This window comes from Populus trichocarpa, chromosome 1, assembly GCF_000002775.5.
Source record: "Populus trichocarpa isolate Nisqually-1 chromosome 1, P.trichocarpa_v4.1, whole genome shotgun sequence".
Classification (NCBI taxonomy): Eukaryota; Viridiplantae; Streptophyta; class Magnoliopsida; order Malpighiales; family Salicaceae; genus Populus; species Populus trichocarpa.
The window spans coordinates 10,577,660-10,599,562 of record NC_037285.2 but is presented as its reverse complement, the minus strand read 5'-3'; the positions used below and the strand labels follow the sequence as shown (position 1 = coordinate 10,599,562).

Sequence of the window (21,903 nt, the reverse complement as noted above, 5' to 3'; positions counted from 1 at the left end):
TTTTCAAGCTGCTTCTCTTAAAACTTTATTGTTGCAAAGCTTCTATTTGGACCGCCTGGGCAATCTATCAAATTAATAACACAACAGCATTCTCTTGTTGGTTACAACGATGCCGCTTTTTCAATAAGATTATGATATGTAGCTAGACCATGCCAGTCTCAGGATCATAGAGATTGAATTCTAGTTTGAATGAAAGTGTAATAGAGATTGTTTTTTTAAAGTGGTTTTTGTTTGGAAATGTATCAAAATAATATTTTTTTAAAAATTTATTTTATAAAAAGTTTAAGATTTTCTTCTGTCTATTTTTATATATTTTTGGATCGTTTTAATATTTTAATATCAAAAATAAATTAAAAAAATTAAACAAAAAAAATCAAAGCTGCAAAATGACTTGCTTCCCGTCACTGCTTTCATTCCTGAGCAAACGGAAAAAAGGCCAGATGAGCACATAATTAGGATCAATTTTCCTTTGTCTTGCTTTGGTTGTCACATACTCTACTGCCAACCAAGCAATAAAACCACATCTAGGAATATGTACGAGTGTCCGGAGACGAGTTTAAACTTTAAACTTCTATCAACCCTGCCTTTTCTACTCGTATTTTTCCCAAAGGCTTCTACATGAGAGCATTTTTATCTCCAATGAACAGTGTCTTCATCCAGATAATTAATACAAATCATCCTACGGAGCAACTTGAACGCTTATCATGTTAATCTGATCTGGGATTGTATAGCACAAGTCATTATATTCTCATATTAACGACAGAACCATTGCTGTATCCGATAGCCCAGATTCCATTACAATTCTTCCACAAAGGACTTAATTGGTGCCTATTATCCCCCACCATAACGATGTACTTCCATTCCCCACTTTCAAACTACACCTCCATGTTTCAAAATTTTCCGTCCTTCAATCATGTAGCCATACTTGCTGATTCTGAAAGAAACAGTTCTTGATGGTCGTTACAGACATCAATGACGAGAAAATCAACACCAAAGCCATATAAACTTAACGCTCGGCACATGAAAAAACAACAAACAAACATCATCAATTCCTAGAGTTCAGATGACAAAATAGTCACACACATTCATTGACATAATGCTTTGACAGTTTGGAACAACGTTTTTTTACACAAGTGACCAAGATAAATCAGCTCGATTCAGCAGGAGGCTTCTCTTTTGGATGTTTGGAGGCATAATGATCACCTAGTTGATTACTATTCGCCAGCTGAACCTGAAAGTCAAAAGGCAACTTGTGTTTAGTATAAACCAAATCTATGAACCAAAAACACAAAGATCAACAATAACTACCATAAAAGGATTAGCAAAAACCTTACAAATTGCTTGTAATAAAGAAATTTGTAAAGGATTGATGTGCAAAAGAATGTTCTCATGAAGAACTGCTAATGGGGTAATTATACCGTCCCTCAAAACAACCAAAACACAATCTCAGGTTGATCACTGAAAATGAACTCCCGAAACTACACATGTGAGATTAAACCTTGTCTAAATTTCTTATCATCTCCGTTGAAGATATGACCAATAATATGAACCTGCCATTACCTGTTGGCTGTTCTCCTTAAATTGTAGTTTGAGTAAAAGGCAAGTCTTCTTCCATAAAGGGCATCATGACCCCACCAACACGTAGTTAATTGAATAAAAAGAGCGAGATTCATATGTACCAAAATGAGATATATGCAGGCATTTCTAGACAAGAACACACTTCGTGCGTGTGTTTTGTACTGTGGTACACGGTACTTTTCAAAAGTGTTTTTCACTTGAAAATACATCAAAATGATTTTTTTTTCAGATTTGTTTTTCATTTTTGACATTAGCACATCAAAACCATCAAATAGCACTAAAAGAAAGCATCAATTTGATGATTTTTCAAGTGAAACACGCTTTTGAAACGCAACCAAAAGCAGAAGCTAACGCACTCCTAAACACTCATTTCTTAATTTAGCAAGTCCATGTTAGGGATTGTGGTTCAGTTTTTCAAGTTAAAATGCAGGCTCATAATCCCAAATGGGTCATTCTAAAAACCATAGTTCGGAATTTCAAGCCACTTAAAACCATTGCTTTCAAAACCCAATCCAAAACACTCCTTTAAGTTCCTCAGATATCATAATTTTTAAAGCCTCAATCCTTGATGGTTGCATTCTAAATAAGAAATTAAAACCTTTAAATATTTAACTATTGCTTATCTCAATTTCTTATTACAGTTTTGTGCTCTTGGAAGTGAATTTATGCTTTTTTTAAGACAAGTTTTTAGCCAAGTCTGTTTGCACATGGATTATTCAATTTTTGTTAAACATTACTATATGAGTTGCTTTATATTAATGAATTATATTCAAAATATTAAAAAAAATATATAACATCCATAGCTTAAAATACTTAAAAATTAAAAAAAAAATCAAAGTCTTTTATTTCTAATAGCTAAAAATATTATGGAAATGATAGGAGCCCTTTTTTAAAATTATAGAGAGGCTGCTGAGCAATGTATTCTTCTTTTTATTGTTTAATAAGTGGAAGCCATAAAATTTGGTGAATAAAGAAAAAAAGGGTTTTCCTAACATGGATTAAGGAAAAAAAAAGATTCTATGATGTTTTGATGCACGCTTAAAATCAAAGGTTCTACTACAAAAGTGCTCGGGAAAAAAAGTTTATGGTGTTATAAAAAAGGCATATTGAATGTGTTATATAGAAACACGAGATTGGATACTAAATTCGAAAAGGAAAAGGAATATAGGAAACATGGTATAATTAGAAAAACAGGAAAAAAAATATATAGGAAACACAAATTAGAAAAAAGAAAAATAAATAGAAAACACATATTCAAAAAGTACTATAGAAATATATATGTATTAAATCAAATGTATATAAAAGGCATTTAAAGGTATTATAGACTTTCAAAAGTATTTAAGGGTAACATAGTTAATCAAAAGTTTTTATGCACCTTGTGCCTTTATATATAGTTATAGATACATGCAAAAATATGTAAAAGAAAAGCATTAGGAGATTATTGATCATTGAAATCTTAAGAAATTAGTGGAAATAAGTTGTTCAACAAATTCTATTCTTTTTTTTGGGTAAATCTCACTAAAACACAAGGTAGTTTCAACTAGTGAAGTGAGAGCAGTTTATAGCACCCAATTTCACAAATGTTGGCCAATACAGTACTTGGAATAGGAACAAGGTATAAAGGTGGCATTTGGATCTTAGCTCGTGAAGTGACTGTTTATAATGAAGTAATATGAAAAAAAAAAGTGACATAAGAGTTTACAAAGGGTTATGGTGAGAGAGTAATGGCACTGTGTTTTTACTTTAAAAACTTGCGTTAATAGTTAAAAAGGATTACAGTCAGAGTAAAACCACAACGTTTTTAGTTTGGAATGGCAAACTTTGGTTTTGAAGGAAAGATAAACATACAAACCACGCCATATCCAGATTGAAAACATAACAATCAAGTGGTAACTCTAAATAGACCACCATAACTTTGATCCACAATTAAATTTTACAATGACATATACGTTGCAGCTTCTTCATTGTTTTCTGCTACATGTGTATATAATTTGCTGCACTGAGCAGCACTACAAGCAAGCATCAATTTCAGAAAGAACCCACATCAGTTTTTATGTGAAATCAACATGTAAATCATCAAAGTCCCTATGTAAAATAGTGCATCTCACAGTCCAAAGTGTGAATCATATTCAAAATCTTGTCTGGACCATCTGGTTTATTGACTAACCAAAGACAAGCTTGTAAGAGGATTTTCAACTTAAAGCTTCCAGAACAAGTAAAACCCTCGTGAATGAGCAATAACCTTACTGAAAAAGGTCGTCTTAAATAAGAATGCCGTCAGGCAGACCTCAAATTCTCAACTTCTAATTGAGAAACTAAATACACAGAGAAATCAAAGCCGTACCAAGAAAAAATGTTACATAACCTAATGACACAAAAACAACAGGACAAATAACCTAATACAATCATATCTCTTCAAGTTCGTCTCTATACCCTCCAAGTGTTTTTTGGTAAACAACAGCAACTTGGGAGCTCTCTATCGGATAATAGGTTTACAATATCACCAATCTCCTCCCCCTCCACTATATTAATACTCAATAAATATAATTTCAAACCCACACCATGTTATCTGAAAACGCACCATATTGAAAAGGACACTCACAGTCTTAAACGACAGAGAAAGAGGGGAAAAGAACCCAAAATTTATCAAGAGTTAATCTCACGATTTATAATCATTCCAACAATAAAAAAAAAAAAGCAGATCAGATTGAAAAAATTAAAGTGTATGATGATACGAAAGAAAAGAAAAGAAAAGGAGAGAGTAAAGTAGTGATAACCTTACAGATGGAGCAGGTAACCTTGAGAGCAACAGCTCGGGCTTCAAACTGAGATCCCTTAGATTTCTGATTCCTTTCTGCGTTTTTCCTCTGGGCTTCGATCTTCTGCTTTCCTCGAGTCATTTTCTCTCTTCTTCACAATCTATTCTTCTGGTTTGATTCGATCTGTTATTAAGGAAAAATAAAGAGAATGCTGTGTGGTGGGTCCTCTCGCTTTGTTTATGTGACTCTGCGCGCGTGGGCGGCCATTGGTTTTTTCTGGCTTTTTGCCTAGCCATGCCATGTGTATATATATGGGCAGGATAGCTGTGCCTTTTTCTTCGTTTTGAAACATAACACTCGAAATATTTTTTTAAATCTATTTTTTATTTAATTATATAATAAAAAATTACAAAAAGTATATTTTATATTCTAAATTATCTTTTATATTTATATAATTTTTATTTTATTTTAAAAATAATATTTTTTTCATTATCAACATAGTTTATTGAATAAAAAATAATAATAATCAAAAACATATTTGTAAAATATTTTTTTCTTATTCATGTATTTTTTGTCTTGATAAAAAATATTTTTTTAATTAAAAATTTATTATGATCATAAAAATAAATCTTAACTAAAAAATAAAAAAAATATGAATTGATGATTTGGATGCATCTAAAAAATATAAATATAAAAAAAATCATGTAAAAATTATAATAAAAGAATATTTTATTCTCTCAAAATTAATGAGAATATTTTTTAAAAAATATATATACATGTCACATAATTATTTATAAAATAATTTTTAATATCATTATTGAAAGTTTTAACCTTGACATAATTGGACAATCTCTTATATACTCAATTTTCTTGGCGCAAAACAATTATATAGGTGATGCTAATATTTTTTCTAGCAAAAACAAAAACATATAGGGGTTGATTCGGTCAACTTAGCGAGTCAAAAAATAATTCAAATGACTCATAAAAACATAATTCGACTAAAAACATTCAAGAAGACATCTTAAAAAAAAATTGAGATGAAAACATATTAGATAATTATAGGTCAACTTGTAAAATCCATAACTTTGGTCATAAGACCATGATTATTTTTTTGGTTGAAATCAGGTCTAAACACCCAATTAAATTAAACACGGCAGAGTTAATCCAATCATATCATAATACAAGCTACAGTAAAGACTTGTAGAAGGGTCATTAAGGGAAATAGAAGATCTATCACAAGAGCTCCTGGTTAAACCATAATTGGCTAGCCAATCTACCACTGAAAATGCTTATTTGAGACATGGATCACCTAAATATCCCAATTTTTTGCTAATAAATATCTCGCCTACATGATTAGGTTATAATTTTTGTCAATGATAATCTTAGCTTTAGTGATTAAATCAACTCGGATTCCAAATTACGGAATCCTTTGGACCAAGCTAATTGCAAGCCATTAGTAATTGCCCATAATTCAGCACTTATTGACGTGCAAATCGTGATATTAATAGCGAAACCAACAATCCATCTGCCCATAGCATCCCTAATGAGACCATGATAACCCTACAGAAAATAAATCAAAATAAATTATTAAGTCTAATTCTCAATCAACTCAATGTCGAATAATCAAATTAAAAAAATAATAAAGTACTAAAAAATACTAAAAAATGACTCGAGTCAACTCTAGTTAACCTATCAAACTTACGACCTAGTTCATGAGACCAAGATAACCCCATAGAAATCAAATAAAAAAAATATGAAATTCAATTATCAATCAATCCAATGTTGAATGATAAAATTTAAAAAAATCAATTAAAAATGACATAAAAAAACTCAAGTTAAGATAGGTTATAAGACCAAGATAACCTCATAGAAATCAAATAAAAAAAATATGAAATTCAATTATCAATCCATCCAATGTTGAATGATAAAATTTAAAAAAATTAATTAAAAATGACATAAAAAAACTCAAGTTAAGATAGGTTATAAGACCAAGATAACCCCATAAAAAACAAACAAAAAAAAAACAATTTAGGCCAACTTACCAAATCCTAGACTTGGGGCATGAGGCCAGTATAACTCTATATAAAGAAAATTGAGATACATTATGAAATATAATTCCTAATAAATCCAATGTTGAATGATAAGATTAAAAAAAAAGAAACATCAATTTAAAATGGGACTAAAAAATAACTTGAGCTAACCCGGATTAACCCACAAAACTTGTGACTTGAGTCATTAAACAGGATAACATCATAGAAAGAAAATAAAAAAAAAATTATAAAACCTAATTCCGAGTCAATAAAAAGTTGAATGATGAAATTGAAAAAAAATAGTCAATTAAAAAAAGAAAAAAAACTTGAGTCAACCGAGTTAACACCATATAAAAAAAATTAAAACAAATCATGAAACTCAATCTCTAGCAAATCAAATATTGAATGATGAAATTAAAATTAAAATAAAAATACATAGATAAAAAAAAAACAAAGGACTATTGAAATAAATAGTGCTTTGTAAGGTAGTGTATGGTAAAAGCATCACCTTCAAGTGTTTTGTAAATTTTAATAAATTTATTTAAAGATAATTTTATTCCAGTTGTTTTAGAAAAAAACACTTAAGAGATATTTAACGAAAAGTTCAATCGCACCTAGGCCTTAAAGGATGAGTATGTTAGTTTGGACTTAAAAATAAAGCCCATGCACGTATAGGCCTGTATTGTAAGACCCGCATGTTATTTTTTTTAATGAATCCTAATTTATCAATAAAACAAACGATGCATCATTTTCTAGCTCAAATTTTGGTCCTTTTAATGGTTGAAAACTTAGGTTCCAAGTTTTTGGACTTTAGAAGTCCAATTTTCAACTTGTTTTCACCAAAAACATCCCATCAACATAATAGAAAACTTAATCAATCAATTTTTAACCCCTAATACATCCTATAATTACTCTCAAAACAAAAATTCCAATCGAATCAAAATAAATTTATAGTCCCGATCTTTTTTTCCAACATGTTTTAAGAGAAAAGCCATCTTTATTGAACTTTTATCTTCAATACAAACTCATTGACATCAAAATCAATTTTTTGTGATCGAAATGTGGTTAATCGAACCTTTTCTCTCACTTTTCCTTTTTTTAGCTCCTTTTGCTATCATCTCTCATCATTCAAGGACTAAAACATTAAAAAAAAAATTGAGGATTGAAATGTACAATGCTAAAACAACATGGACTAAAATTTAAAAATAAAAAAATTAGGGTCATACTAAATTTTTTGCATCCTATGATTAATAATAATAATAAAAAGGTTTATGTGTTTTTTTAATGTTAGCTTTGGTCCTTGTTATTTTTTTTAAATAACCTAAAATTCTATTTTGTAATATCGACTTTTAATTTAATATTTTGATGTTTCACAGCACCTCAAATATACCAAAGTAAAAACCAAAAACTTAAAATCATACCAACATAACATGGGAGGATGAAAGTAAAAGAAATAGAGTCCAACTATTGTTTACTATATAATTTTAAATTATTTATTATGGCCCCTCTTAGGATATAAGTCCTATATAATAATGTTGGAGTATACTCACTCGCCAAAAAGGGTTAGTGGCGTAATTGAAAACAAATGATATAACAAAGTATGTTATAAGTCAAAACTCTTAAAGATTAAGAGTATTATAACTATGAGAAGACACTCAAAATATTTAATTTTTAATTCATTAAAGTCTCACTTGTGAAAGGGCTATCACAACTCTTTTTATATAGAAAAAAAAAACATAAAACCCCTTTTTATTTTAAATGGAAAAATAAAATAGGAAAAAGTTTTCCCTTTAAATAGGAAAACTAAAAAAAGCCTAAAATTACTAAATATATATATATAAAAACTTTTAAATTGAATAAAAAGAAATAAAAAGCAAAACCTCATCAGTAAAAAATCATCTTTCACATTGAACGCATCCTTTACGACCTTCAACCATGATAATTATAGAGCTTAGTTATTGAATGTAATGCTTTTGAAGCAGAACCTCCTCATTTGAAAACCACCTCCTTTACTATGAACATGTTTCCTATGCTTTAATACTAATTGATGTTGTAAAAAATAAAGGATAACGAAGTTTGTTATAAATCAAAACCCTCAATTGAAAATTATCCTCCTCCACTACGAACATGTTCTCCTGCTTTGATATCAATTTACATTGTAAAATTAGGGGTGGATCGAGGATAATTTTCTAAGGAGGGCCGAAACTAATATAACAAGACATGTAAATTTGTTTCTAATATATCATACATGAGTTATAAACACAAAAAGTCTGCATGATTTAGTTTTGTGCCAAGAAAAACATAGAAAGATACAAAGTTTACTACAAACAAGATAAATAATATAAAAACTTACTAAAAATATAGAATGACATTTGTATGGGCTAAGAGGCTAAGAGAAATACTAAATTGAATCAAAGCTATGAATTAATTTAATTTTCATAATGCATCTACCACTTTAATTTTGTTAGTCTTCATACCCATCAAATATAAACATACAAAGTCTATAAAAAACATTATCTAAAATAAAGCATTATTTTTGTTACCTAAATTTTTGGAAATAAAGTACAATAACAATAAAATAATAAAGAAATTTTTTACATATCTATTTTAATTGTCTTCGTTGCTCTCTCATAGAACAGAAGTCATTGATTATCATATTTATTGAGTATTTTTCGGCAATCTCTTTTTTTATATATAAACAATCAAATAATCTGCAAGAAAAATCATCATCCATTAGATTACTTGTTTTAACAATCTTTATTGCTGAAAAATCTCATTTAGTGGTTTTTGTTGAAATAGAAAGAGTCACAATAAACCAAATTAATCTATCAATTAGTGGATAAATTATTGATTTTCCACTTTTTATCAATCTCTAGCATAAATTAGAAATTGGTGATAAATTATTTAACTCTAGATGATTGGTACTTTAAGCTCATAATGTTGCTACTAGAATCTCTATTTATTTATTTTTTATCAGAAAAATCTTCAGGATAGAACTTATTAACAAGCCTACATATATCTTCAATGTTGAATAGTTTGTAGGCATCCAAAGCTGCACTTAACATAATAAGCTCGTATGTTTGCTCACTAAATCTATTATTTAGCTCTTATAGTTATTGATCAATGATAGTTAAAAATATATTAACTCAATAGTAATACTCAATTGTTACTAAAATTTTTTTACGATGAGATCATTCCACAATAGAAAAACAAGCATCCATATTAGAAACTTCAATATCTTAATGCTTACAAAATGATGTCACTTCTAAAAGAGTTTCCTAACTATCACCTCTTAATTTTTGAATCAACATCTTTGTGGTATACACCAAATGTATAACATTTAAAATGTCTTGGAATGTTTGCTACAAGGCTTGGTAAAATAGATCAGTAATTCCGATAGCATTCTTCATTACATGTAAGATGAATGAAAAATCAATTTTTTAAAAAACTTAACTGCAAAATTTGCATCACCATGTTGAGAATAAATAGATGCATCTGAAACAATTTTCTCAAGAATCAAGCAAGTTACCCCATATATTTTTAATAGATTATAAATCGATTTGAAGTGTGAACTTCATCTACTATCTCTGGGTCACTACAAACCACTTACTTGATTAACTCTTTTACCCATTTCAATCTCACTAATAACAATTAAATGTTCAATTTAAGCTACTTGAAAAAGCCTGTAATTTATCATTGCGCTTGCAAGAAGCACTAACAATGATGACAATAAAAATTAAATTCTAAAAGAAAGTGTGAACATCAAATACTTCTCTAGCTGCAATTAGCTGCAAGAATAAGAGCAAATTATAATTAATAGGTTAGACAATGTATGTAATATGCATAACAATAATCTTTAATGAGTAAAGCTTGCAAATCATTCCACTCTCCATGCATATTACTAGCATCGTCGTAACTCTATCCTATAATATTTTAAATATCAAGATTATGATTAGATGAAGCATAGGAAATCTCTACCTGAAGAGTTAAAACAATTGTATCTTTGACATGTATGATATCCAAAAACCATTCTTGTATAAATTCACTTCTATAAACAAATTCAATAACAAGGGTCATTTGTTTTCTTTTGGATTCATCTTGAGCCTTATCAATATTAAATTTTTACATCACCAATCTCATGATGAATTAAAGGCCAACACTTCTAGCAAAGACATGTAAAAATTCCTTTTGAGTTTGTTGTGAAGTGGATGATGTGTATTTAGCTTTGCATAGAGCATTACCTAAAACAAGAGCACCTATTTATTCATTGTATAATGCTTAAAGTTCCATCATTTCAAGAAAATTATCCTAGTTTTTTTTTATTATTATGGTCATTCATCATGTTCTCTAAAATCACTTGCTTAAAATATGAGTCAACAAATAATATCTATTGAAGCTTTAATACACAATCGATTATTTAGAATTTCTTGAGAAGTTTGCCTTTCAATCATCTTCTCACTATGACATGACTGGTTTTTTATATTCTCCAAGCATCTAACAGCAAATCTATAAGTTGAGTTTGAATCTTTTTTTCATACGAGTAAAAAAACACATTGTTTCTCATCATTAACTTTCTTCCAATAATTTAATTCTTTAAAAGTAAATATGGTTGATCATGGCTTTCCAGTTGATTTACTTGAAAATAAATAGCAATGAAAACAAAATATAATATTTTTCTCTGTATATTCCAGCTAAAAAAACCCTTGAACCAATGAAACTGAAATTAATGAGGATGTTTTTTAGTAGTCAACGAATATTTAGACATTAAAGGTTGACCTTATATTAATATATGCCCTTTAGAATTTTATCTTTTTTATTAATTAGGTATTTCTAAATTTATGATCGATTATCTAGATCTTGAATTAAATGAGAAATGCCAATATTTTCATGTTTAGTTTTTATAATTCTAGTAGAAGATTGTTCAAAAATCAATGCAGGTTCTTTGTAAACTGAAGTAGGTTGGGGCTACTTAACCACCGATTCAACATTACACACTAGATTTGGTTCTTAAGCTATAAGTTATTAATATTTTTCATTATTTTTCTAAAAATAATAATTTCTTATTGTTTTGTTCATGGTTTAACTTGAAATCAAAACATTAACATGAAATAATAAAAAATAATAATTTTTTATTGTTTTGTTCATGGTTTAACTTGAAATCAAAACATTAACATGAAATAAAAAAATGTAAATTTTCACTACTTCCTCTAACTAGGTTTAAAGAATCTAGACTATTACGCCCCAAAATCTCTACCAAGATATATTGATTTTTAAAATATGCTGATGCTTTTTCAGTTTATTTTAAATGATTTAGATATTAATTTTATAAAAGACCTCTCAGCCCCTAGTTCCACCATGAATTGTAAAAAATGAGGGATAAAAAAGTTTGTTATAAATTAAAATATTTAATTTTTATTCATTCAAGTTTTACAAGTCAAAAAGCTATTACAGACCTTTATATATAGAAAAAAATATATAAAATCTGAACAGAAAAACAAAATAGAAAAAATATTTTTTTAATAGACTTAAAAAGTGTAATAATATTGAATAAAAAAAATTTCTTAAGTTAAACAAGAATAAATAAAAATAACAAAAATATATTTATTTTTTAAAAAAAGTCTCATATTTGTCACACCAATTGACGTTAAAGACACATTAATAACCTTGTTTGGAAAGAAACTTTTTAATAGAAAGGAAAGGGAATAGAGGTTAATTTGTAACCTTCATTATCCTCCAAGTCTTGTCCCAAAATTTATAATTTTTTCACATTAACTTACTATTTTAACTTTATTTTTAGAAAAATCCAATCTTATTCTTTTAATAATTACATCCTTTCAACTTTGTTTATGACTTCATCCCCGTTCAACCAAAAAGACATTAATGATATTTAATATTTATTACTCTCCATTCTCTTTTCTATCAAAAAAAATAAATATTTATCCTTCATTCCTCATTCTTTTTTTATTTATTTATTCAAACAAAATATGATAAAACTTTTCTCACCACATCCCTTCCCCCACACTCTTATCACAATTTCCCCCACCAAAAAAAAATGTAAATCTTTTATCAAATTATATATAATAGCTTATAGATAAATGAGTGATTCAATCATAATATTTAATGATAAACCACTAATTTATCAATATGAAAAAGGTATAATTTAAAAAGAGAATTAATTTTTTTTAAAAAATTTAAAATTAGCATTAGTGATTCGAACATTTGTTTGTCATAATATCAAAAGGAAATATAAGTTTTAACTTTCTTCAATAATGATAAATTCATATCCAATTATTATTTAACTAGTTGCTACTAAATATATATTTGAAAATTTAGTAATGTTTGCTTTTAGTTACTTTTTAAAAGTATATTTATTTTAAAAATATTAAATTAATATTTTTTAGTATTTTTTAATAATTTTAATATGCTGTTATTAAAAATATAAATATATATAAATTATTTAATATATTTTTAAATAAATATTTTAAAAAATATTTTACATCACACTACTAAACGTAAATGTTTAAAGAAAAAAAGAGAAAAATTCTTGAAATTTGTAGCCTTAAACTTTATCTGGGCTTCTATCTGATCAGTAACGGGCCAAGTCTCTCATTCCTAAAGGGTTTTGCCCATTTCTCTCCATCTCCTTTCTTTCTTTCTGAACGCCAAAAACACAGAATTACGCCACATTCTCTCGAAAGGAGTGGGAAAGATCAAGAAGAATCCCTTGACCAGCAAAGAGCACCATGACGGATCCAACGCGTCGCCACCATGCAAATGCTTCATCCAGAATCAAGAAGCGGAAGCCGGAAGCCACTGAATGCTCCATATCAAGGCTTCCTGACGACATGCTCAGGGTCATCTTTTGCAAACTCCCAATCGGAATGCTTCTAAATGATTGCAGGCATGTTTGCAAGTCATGGGGAGCTATTCTCTTAGACCCTGATTTTGGCAATCTTTACCTATCCCTTAAAGAACCCTCCACCTTGTTTCTCTGCATGAAAGACTACACAACCCTCCACTGGCTTGAATTTCAAGGAGAACAATGCTTCTTTAATCCTGTTGCCAACTTCATCAAGAAATATCAGTTTGTCAATTCTTGCAATGGATTGCTTTATTTACGCGAATATAGGTCTAGAAATCCTTATTTTGACGATCTCGTAATGTACATTTTGAATCCTGTCACGGGGGAGTATATGTGTGTCCCACCTGCTGAAGTGGGGAGGGATTTGGAGACGGGATTAAGTGGACTTGGTTTTAGCCCCCAAACCAATGAATTTAAGGCTATTAGAATTTACAAGCTAGATGTGAAGAACGATTTGCAAGCCGATGTGTATACACTTGGCAATGGCAGTTGGAAAACTGTTGGGACTGCCCCAGATATTTTGGAGTCTTGTTTGTTTTACCATTGGGGTTATATGAAAGCATTTGTCAATGGTGCGTTTCACTGGCTTCTCGTGGATATGGATGATGATTTGGATCAAATAATCACTTTTGATTTTGAAACTGAGCAATTCGGATCGATTGCATTGCCTGAAATTGTTGAATTCGAGGGCTATCAAATACTCAATCTTGGGGTTTTGGGAGACTCTATTTATTTCTGCGGTCATGACAAGATTGAAAGTGCAGAGTCTAAGGAGATATGGGTAATGCGACAGTATGGTGTTGTGGAGTCATGGACTAAAATGTTTGTCATTGAGAACGAAGTTGGGGTTCAGAATCCGTTTATTTTCAGAGCGATAGCTGTCTTCGACAATGGAGATGTTTTGTTGTTGTGGGATAAAACTCTGGTTTGGTATGATCAAGAAACTGAAAGTTACACATTGCTGAGTATAGAAGGAAGAGCAATTGTTCATGAACTGAGGTTTGCTTTGCTCAAAGATGATGCAAAGGGAGATGGCCCAAAGGTATCCAGAGTCTGAAGCAGGAGAGTGTGAGATAAATGTGTGGATATCTCCTTTCGGATTCAAAATTTTGGCTTGCAATATCTTATACCCATCTATCACTGCTCAATATGGATGTATATCAGTGTTTTGGTTCTAACTTTTGGCTTGCAATATCTTATCCGCTTGCCCCCCCTTTTACCAATTAATAGCTATAAATCTCTCTCTTGGTTGAACTATAAATCTTTCTCTAATTCATTGCAACAATGGAGCTCTGTTTGTTACTGATTGCATTTCTTTGCCTGTGCGTTTTTCTTCTATCATTTCTTCATCTCTCCCATAACAACAAAAACTTGCCACCAGGGCCCCTTACCTTGCCCTTCCCAGGAAACATTTCCAGGAATTTTTCTTCCTTGTAGCCTGTTCTTCGCAAACTATGTGCTCAACATGGCCCTGTCATTATTCTACACCTAGGATCCGAGCCTTCCATTTTCTTAACCACCCCTGAAGCTGCCCATATGGTGCCTGTACAGAATGGTTCAACCTTTGCTAGTCACCCGCCAGCTCTCGAGACAACCCGTGTCATGTCAAGCAACGAGACTACTGCTGTGACTACTGCACCTTATGGACCACAATGGCTCCAACTCCGTCAAAATTCCATGTCTGCTTTTCACCCTTCACGCTTACATTTGTATTTTGATTGTCGAAAATGGGCATTGAACATTCCAAGGAAAAAACTCCTGGAAGCTGCAGGACTGGACCACAAAGCAATTGTTGTTGTCGATCATTTTCAACGTGCCGTGTCTTGCTTGCTAATATATCTGTGCTTTGGTGATAAATATGAAGAGTGTTATTAGACATCACAGCAGTGCAACGTGCAATAATCACAAATTTTTTTAAAGTTTAATTTACTAATTTCATGCCTCGGTCGGGAAAGATTCTGTTTCACAAGTTGTGGAAAGAACTTCTAGAGGTTCGTTGACAACTAGAGAACGTCCCCCTGCCTCTAATCGACGCACAACGAGAGAAAAGGCACAAGAAGTTAATGGATAAAGGAGAAGAAAGCATTTTGTCCTATGTTGCACCTTGACAGATTTTCAGTTTCCACATGGTGGAAGGCAGTATTCGGATGAAGAATTGGTGAGTTTGTGTTCGAGTATTTTCATGGCGGGACAGACAATTCAATAACTACATTGCAGAGTGCCATGGCTAATATTGTTAGCCACCAACACATACAATAAACCTTGCTTAAGGAAATCAATGCTGCAGTAAAACCAGGAGAAGAAATCGAAGAGGAGGGTTTGAAGAGAATGTCTTGTTTGAAGCCTGTAATTTTGGAAACTCCTTGACGGCGCCCCCGAGGACACTTTACACTACGACATAGGGTCACGGAGGATACAAAATTAGAAGGTTAAGATGTACCCAAAAATTCGATTATTAATTTCACGGTAGCAGACATGGCATGAGATGCAAATGTGGGGGAAGATCCAAAGGAATTTAGACCAGAGAGGTTCTTAAAAAATGGGGACGATCGAGAAGTAGTTTATGATATGAAGGGCGTATAAAAGAGATCAAAATTATACCTTTTTGGTGCTGGTAGGAGAGCTTGCCCTGCTATTACCATGGCATTGCTTCACCGAGAATTCTTCGTGACCAATTTGGTTAGAGACTTTGCATGGACTGCTGAAAATGGCTGTGACAATGATTTGTCAGAGAAACATGAAGAATCCGCTTCTTGTGCACATTTGTCCAAGAACATGTTATTATCAAAGCAATCTATATCTTGCTGCTTGCTCCTTTAGCTTTTCTTGGCACTTCAACTAGACTTTTTAGATGTGATTTTTTTGAAGAAAATAGAGTGCATGCACCAAATTGTTTCAACTGATAAGCCTTCATTTCATCAGATTAAAATCAACAGTAGCTTAGTCCAATGCTATTTATTCCTGTAATTAAGAGGAAAAAAAAAGATTACATCATGAGGGCATCACGTATACAATAAGTGTATGATGCAAATAGAAATGTTAATCGCATATTAACTGAAATGAAAAAAAAAAACTAAACTTGTATGAACACGCACCATTAGCTCCTACTAGCAAGCTCTAGGTTTCAGAAAATGCCAACCCTGCAGAAATTGGCGAAGGAAATCACATATTTGCAGATACGAGTTCCTCTTTCTTTTCTTGGAAGCCTTAGGCAGATTGAAATGAAAACTATACAAGTTTTGTGCCAGCTGTATCCTATTTCTAGTAGAAGTTACCTAAATTTAGCAGAGTTGGGAAAAGGGTCATAATCGTCTGCTCTGATCGCTTGGCCAGCAAAGAAATCCAAAGGCAAGGATGAGGATGAGGTAGGTGACGAAGCATGTGTTGAAAATGTTCAAAGCTTTCCAATCATTCCTCACTTGATGAAGATATCCAGCCTTGCAAGTTCCACAATCGTAACATAGAGTGCCATGGCCGTTCTTCCATGAAAGGCATTCATCACCTTTAGAAGCCAAGCCTGATTTCGGAGCATCCCAGAACGTCGCATTCTTGAACTTGTACCCACAATTACTTGGTGGCATGCAGCAGCCTGACTGGTAAAAGAACAAAAGGAAATCGAGAAAGCATATATGTAAAACTTACTTGAACATAACATTAAATCTAACAAACAATGTGATAATAAAGCCTTTGGTAATCAATAATCTGGCAGAGATGGAGATATTATGATACCTCAACAGGAAGCAACATCTCCAACAAGACATCGGGAGGTAAGGCAGACAATTTCTTGGCATACTCCTGACAAACTCTGGCCTTGATTAAACACTTCTTGATTCTGACCCATTTTTTTTCATTTACCAGATGACCTTGCAACCATCCTGAAAAATCCTGAAGCCTACTCTGATCTGCACATGAATCTGTCTCCTTGGGACCCTTATCTGTTACGAGTGAGGAGAATATTGTAAAACCTAAGAGAACAACTACAAGCAAAAACATTGCCCACAGATACACTCGGTGAAGGGGCGATGCTCGACAAAACAAAGCCATCAATCCGAGGACCGAGATAACCAAAAGAGCCACTCCTAAGATGAAGACTGGTACTTGTAAGAAGCTTGCACAATTCGCATTGCCATAGAAAGTGATGATTTCCCATGTTTTAGAAATTTGAACCACGATAGTCATTGAAATCAAGAGGGTTAGAATGTTTAAGAAGCAAAGAAAATAATCACCTTTTCTTGCCATTCCAATGACATTGTAGAATGAAATCCTGAAAGAAAGGAAATAATATAAGATGATGCTTACACATTTGAGGCATAAAAAAAAGCTGGGAAAAAGAAAGAGAGCTGTAGGCTGATGGACAGGGATTTTTTGAAGGATTGTGCTGGAATAGATTGTATCTATGACCTATATTTGAACTGATCCTGTTATCATTTAGTTTTCTTTGTTTCCAAAATCTAATTTTGTTGTTGGTGATGTTGCTCCGTTGTCCACCGCACCCTAAAAAAAGGACAGAGCCTATTTGTGGTCGTCCTGTCAGGCATGTATGTAGAAGTATCAAGTATGAGTCCGGTTCTTGAAATACTGCCATTAATGTAATGTACGTAAATGGCACCATCCATCCATCCAATCCATCATTTGTTCATCTCTCTGTCTCAAACCCATTCCGAGGAGTTCTGCTACATGCTCGCCTGAAAAATATCGTACATAGAATGATCGCCTCTTCTCTCTATCTGATTTCCATGCAAGATTTGGACTAACACTACTCATACAGTACTGTTGGTCCACGCGAGCTTGTTCTTGTGAGATCTTACCTAGTCTGCCGAGTGAAAATTGATTGGTAAAATTTAAGACTCCACGATTATTCAAAAATAATAATAATAAAAAGATTTTAAATTGTGGAGGTGTAGGTGAAGGTTGTTTTTTTAAAGTGTTTTTTACAAATATATTAAAATAATATTTTTTTAATTTTTTAAAAAATTATTTTTAATATTAACATATCAAAATAATTAAAAAATATAAAAGAATTAATTTTAAATAAAAATAAATAAATTTTCACGAAATATTGTTGAACGCAATTTCAAATTTGAATGGCAGACATACTTTAATTAGGATGCCCTCCAATAGAAAGTATTGTTTTGGCATCTTGAAAATCAATGTAGAAGGTAGGAGGTTTGTGCAATCCTAATTAATTACTCCCAATTTTAGAAAAAATCTAAACGAGGAATGATCATAATTTCAGATTTAAAGAAAAATCTCGACTGTTTCGCACTGAACTAGTCAGCAAATAATTCAAAATACCAAAAGAAAAGTTTCCTTGTTTGGAGGCACTAACAAGGGAAGAAAGAATGCCATTATAAACATGAAACCCTAGCCACCATATTACCAGGCAATGCCATCAACTAAAGGGGTCTTGGATCCTCTCATGTTCTTAAGAGCACAATAAGTTTCGTTCTTCAAATCCAAGCCCTTGGATCCAAAATCAATGGCTAAAGGGCCATTGCAGTTATACCATGAAAAATGAAGAGGAGAGGAAACCATGTCAACCCCAGTCCCAGGGGTAGCAGAGATATTGATGCCCAAACTAAAGGAGGAGGAGATGATTTCCGGTCCATTTCAGCATTACCCATTCAAAACCTCGTCGATATACTCTCTAGGCTACCCTTCAAAACCATTTTCAGTTGCATGTGTGTGTGCAAGAAATGGAAGGATCTTATATTAGCCCCAGAATTTGCCAAACTGCACCACACTAGAGCACCTGCCTCTCTCATTCTTCGATCCCACAGACATGGACGTCGACGCAGACCTAGAAGCCTTTGCTTACTCGATCTAGAAGCCTCGGATATATGCAGTCCTGATGCAGCAGTGAAGCTCAGTCCTGACTTCGGTTTCCCAACTGGGAACTTTGAAATTGTGAACACCTGTAATGGATTGATATGTATACGCCATTTTCATTCACCAAATGATATTAGCATACTCAATCCCCTTGTTGGTGATTATATCACCCTACCCCTAACGAAGAAGAAACACAAGTCTTATGTTTTTTCCTGGTTTGGGCACAGTCCCAAGACTGATGAGTACAAGGTGATTCAGTTCGTTCAGCAGCCATCGAAATTGGAGGCTGAGATACACACACTCGGAAAGGGTACATGGACAAGCATTCATGGAGGTGCCCTCAGTCCTCCAATAGATATGAGATGCCATAATGCTTTTGTAGGCGGGTGTCTCCATTGGATTGTTAATGATCCTTCCAAATCAGAATTTATATACTGTCTTGAATTTGGGCGGGAGCTGTTTCAACCAGTTGCAGCACCTCCTCATCTTGGCCCTAATGACAAGGACAGGACTGGGGACATGATGCTAGGGGTATTAGGAGGATGCCTCTACTTCTTTGATTATCCTCTGGGTGACAGTTTTGATATATGGGTGATGAAACAATATGGTGTTCAAGAGTCCTGGACTAAGGAATTCATTTTAAAGAATCCAAGCACAGATATCATATGGTACTGGGACCTGTATCGACCAATAAGTTTGCTGAGCAATGGCGAAATCTTGATGTCACATAAATCCAAGGCTATGGTTTCTTATAATCCAGAAGACAGGAGCTTCAGATTTCTTAAAATTTATGGGATTCAAAACTTTGAAGCCAATCCTTATGTACCAAGCTTTCTTTCACCCAGGGAAATTGTCAAGGGAGAAAATACAGGTGCGGCAAACATCCACTCAAGATAAGCACATGTTCTGCAAAAGGATATATAACTGGTTCTGAGTTAACCAGTACCATGTTATTCATTGTAATTCTACAGCATTGTGTCTGCACCTTGTTTTTTTTTTATTGATGCAATCTCTTTTATTAATATGCACACTATGTACTCTTTCCTTTTGCTTGAAACCCTTGTAATAGCAGATTCAAATTCCTTTCTCTGTATATCAACAATGGAGAGACAGAGAATCCTCAAGCAATTGTTCAAGACATACAAGAATCCGTTGGCAATTGTTGTGACCACGGAATCCATAGGTCCAAATTGGTATTCTGGCAAATTGATAAAATCCATCCTAGAGAGATTGAATGCCTTTATGTCCTTTTCTCCTCAGGTTTATCTGGAAACGTGGCAAATTATATTGGTCAGATGGCCATGGCCATGGTATCCTTGAGGTAGTACACAGCATTTGCTAAGATCTCAATACATATTTTTTTTGTTTAAAAATTTTTAATTTTGATTTTGTGTTTTATTGGTTAATTTTTCAGTTTAAATAGCATGAATGAATTTCGATTGTTGATGTTTAAGGAGAGAGAAGACATAAAACTCTATTTGGTTTTGAAAAAAATTGAAATTTTTTTATTTTTTTCTTTACTTCAAATTAATATTTTTTTTGTGATTTTAGATCATTTTGATGCGCTGGTTTCAAAAATAATTTTTAAAAAATAAAAAAAATATTATTTTGATATATTTTTAAGTGAAAAGTAACAGCAACCACACTCACAAATAGACATAGAAGGGATGGAAGGGTGACAGAATAAAGGAGAAGAGAGTGGTAACGGGAAAAAAAAATAAAAGAAAAAGGAAAAAAAAAGAAGGAATAATTTAGTCTTTCCTCAAAATTTAAATTTAATGTTGACCTCACATTTAAATTGTAATTTCTGATTGGATATTTGTAATTATTAAAAGTGTTTTTTCCCCCAATTAAAATGGTATTTTTTTTCTTCTCTAACATGATAACAAGGTGATTTGTTATCTCATTATACTTTTTTTTAATTGTCATATTATACTTAATTATTTATAATTATCACAATTATAAATAAGATAAATCAGTTAAATTAAGAGATAGGATAAATTAACTAATATATTGTAAGAAAAGGTATGAAAAAAATTAATTACACCAAGCATCACAATTACTTTTTTTACTTCATTTTTATTTTTTCAAAAACTACATTTTATGTCTTATTTGATTCTTCAATTTTGATACAAACATGCCCTGTATGAGTTTGTTCCAATTATGAAAGAAAGTTAATTTATATTTTATATTGCATTTGAATAGTATATATTCCAGATATTCTTGAGCAATAATATTATAATTCTAAATGTTCTTTGGATGCCCATGAAGATTTAGTTCCTTTCTACACAAATAATGAATATGTTATAGTGACACTTAATAATACATATAATGATATATGTGTGTGTGTGTGTGTGTGTGTGTAAAAAAAAGGTTCTTATATGACCATGCTGATTGACCTAATTTCTCACTCTACCCTATCTCTCTCTCCCTCTCTGCACATGTCTCTCTCCCTCTCTGCACAAATTCCCATAATATTTGTACAAAAATAATCTTGATATTTTAAAGCTATCTCTTTTTATTGGATGATAACATAACCAATCAAGCGGCTTTCTTTATAGCCAACAAGGGTATGATTTTCCTTTAAGGTTAGCTACTTGCTCCATAAGCTAAGCATCTTGAACAGACTTTCATCATTTTTTTAGTAGTTTAGCCACCTTTGCAAATCAAGTTACGCTAGCTTTGTCACCCCTATTATGGTGAGCTACACGTCCTGCTCATTTTCAAATATAAATCAAGATATTTAAATACCAGTATACATAATGATATAGAAAAAAACATGCAACTCCCTACTACACATTACTTGTTTATCATTTCTATTAAAACTGTCTCGCTGAGTTTTAAA

At 31.8% G+C, this 21,903-nt stretch overlaps 2 protein-coding genes and 1 long non-coding RNA gene across 3 annotated transcripts; 1 reads left to right on the top strand and 2 right to left on the bottom strand.

Moving 5' to 3' along the window:
• Window positions 1–986: 986 nt before the first annotated feature.
• LOC18094053 (uncharacterized) lies at window positions 987–4,625 on the bottom strand. The gene is made up of 2 exons (XR_002980858.2): window positions 4,356–4,625; window positions 987–1,231 (listed from the first exon to the last, which is right to left on the bottom strand). It is a non-coding gene; the product is annotated as an uncharacterized LOC18094053 (long non-coding RNA).
• An 11,753-nt stretch (window positions 4,626–16,378) lies between these two features.
• LOC18094051 (tetraspanin-8) lies at window positions 16,379–17,730 on the bottom strand. Its single transcript, XM_006368208.3, has 2 exons — window positions 16,959–17,730; window positions 16,379–16,822 (listed from the first exon to the last, which is right to left on the bottom strand). Exons 1-2 carry the CDS (start codon window positions 17,466–17,468, stop codon window positions 16,532–16,534), a joined length of 801 nt encoding a protein of 266 aa, XP_006368270.1. The 5' UTR covers window positions 17,469–17,730; the 3' UTR covers window positions 16,379–16,531.
• Window positions 17,731–18,743: 1,013 nt separating this feature from the next.
• On the top strand, window positions 18,744–19,955 carry LOC18094050 (F-box protein At3g07870). The gene has a single exon (XM_024593672.2). The coding sequence runs from the start codon at window positions 18,744–18,746 to the stop codon at window positions 19,953–19,955; it is 1,212 nt and encodes a 403-aa protein (XP_024449440.2).
• The last annotated feature ends 1,948 nt before the right edge of the window (window positions 19,956–21,903 follow it).

Excerpts from the sequence above, each read along its gene's own strand:
- LOC18094051 (XM_006368208.3), bottom strand. The coding sequence starts at position 17,468 with ATGGCAAGAAAAGGTGATTATTTTCTTTGCTTCTTAAACATTCTAACC. Across the intron at positions 16,823-16,958 it reads AGATGTTGCTTCCTGTTGAG|TCAGGCTGCTGCATGCCACC; the intron begins GTATCATAATAT and ends TTCTTTTACCAG.
- LOC18094050 (XM_024593672.2), top strand. The coding sequence starts at position 18,744 with ATGAAGAGGAGAGGAAACCATGTCAACCCCAGTCCCAGGGGTAGCAGA.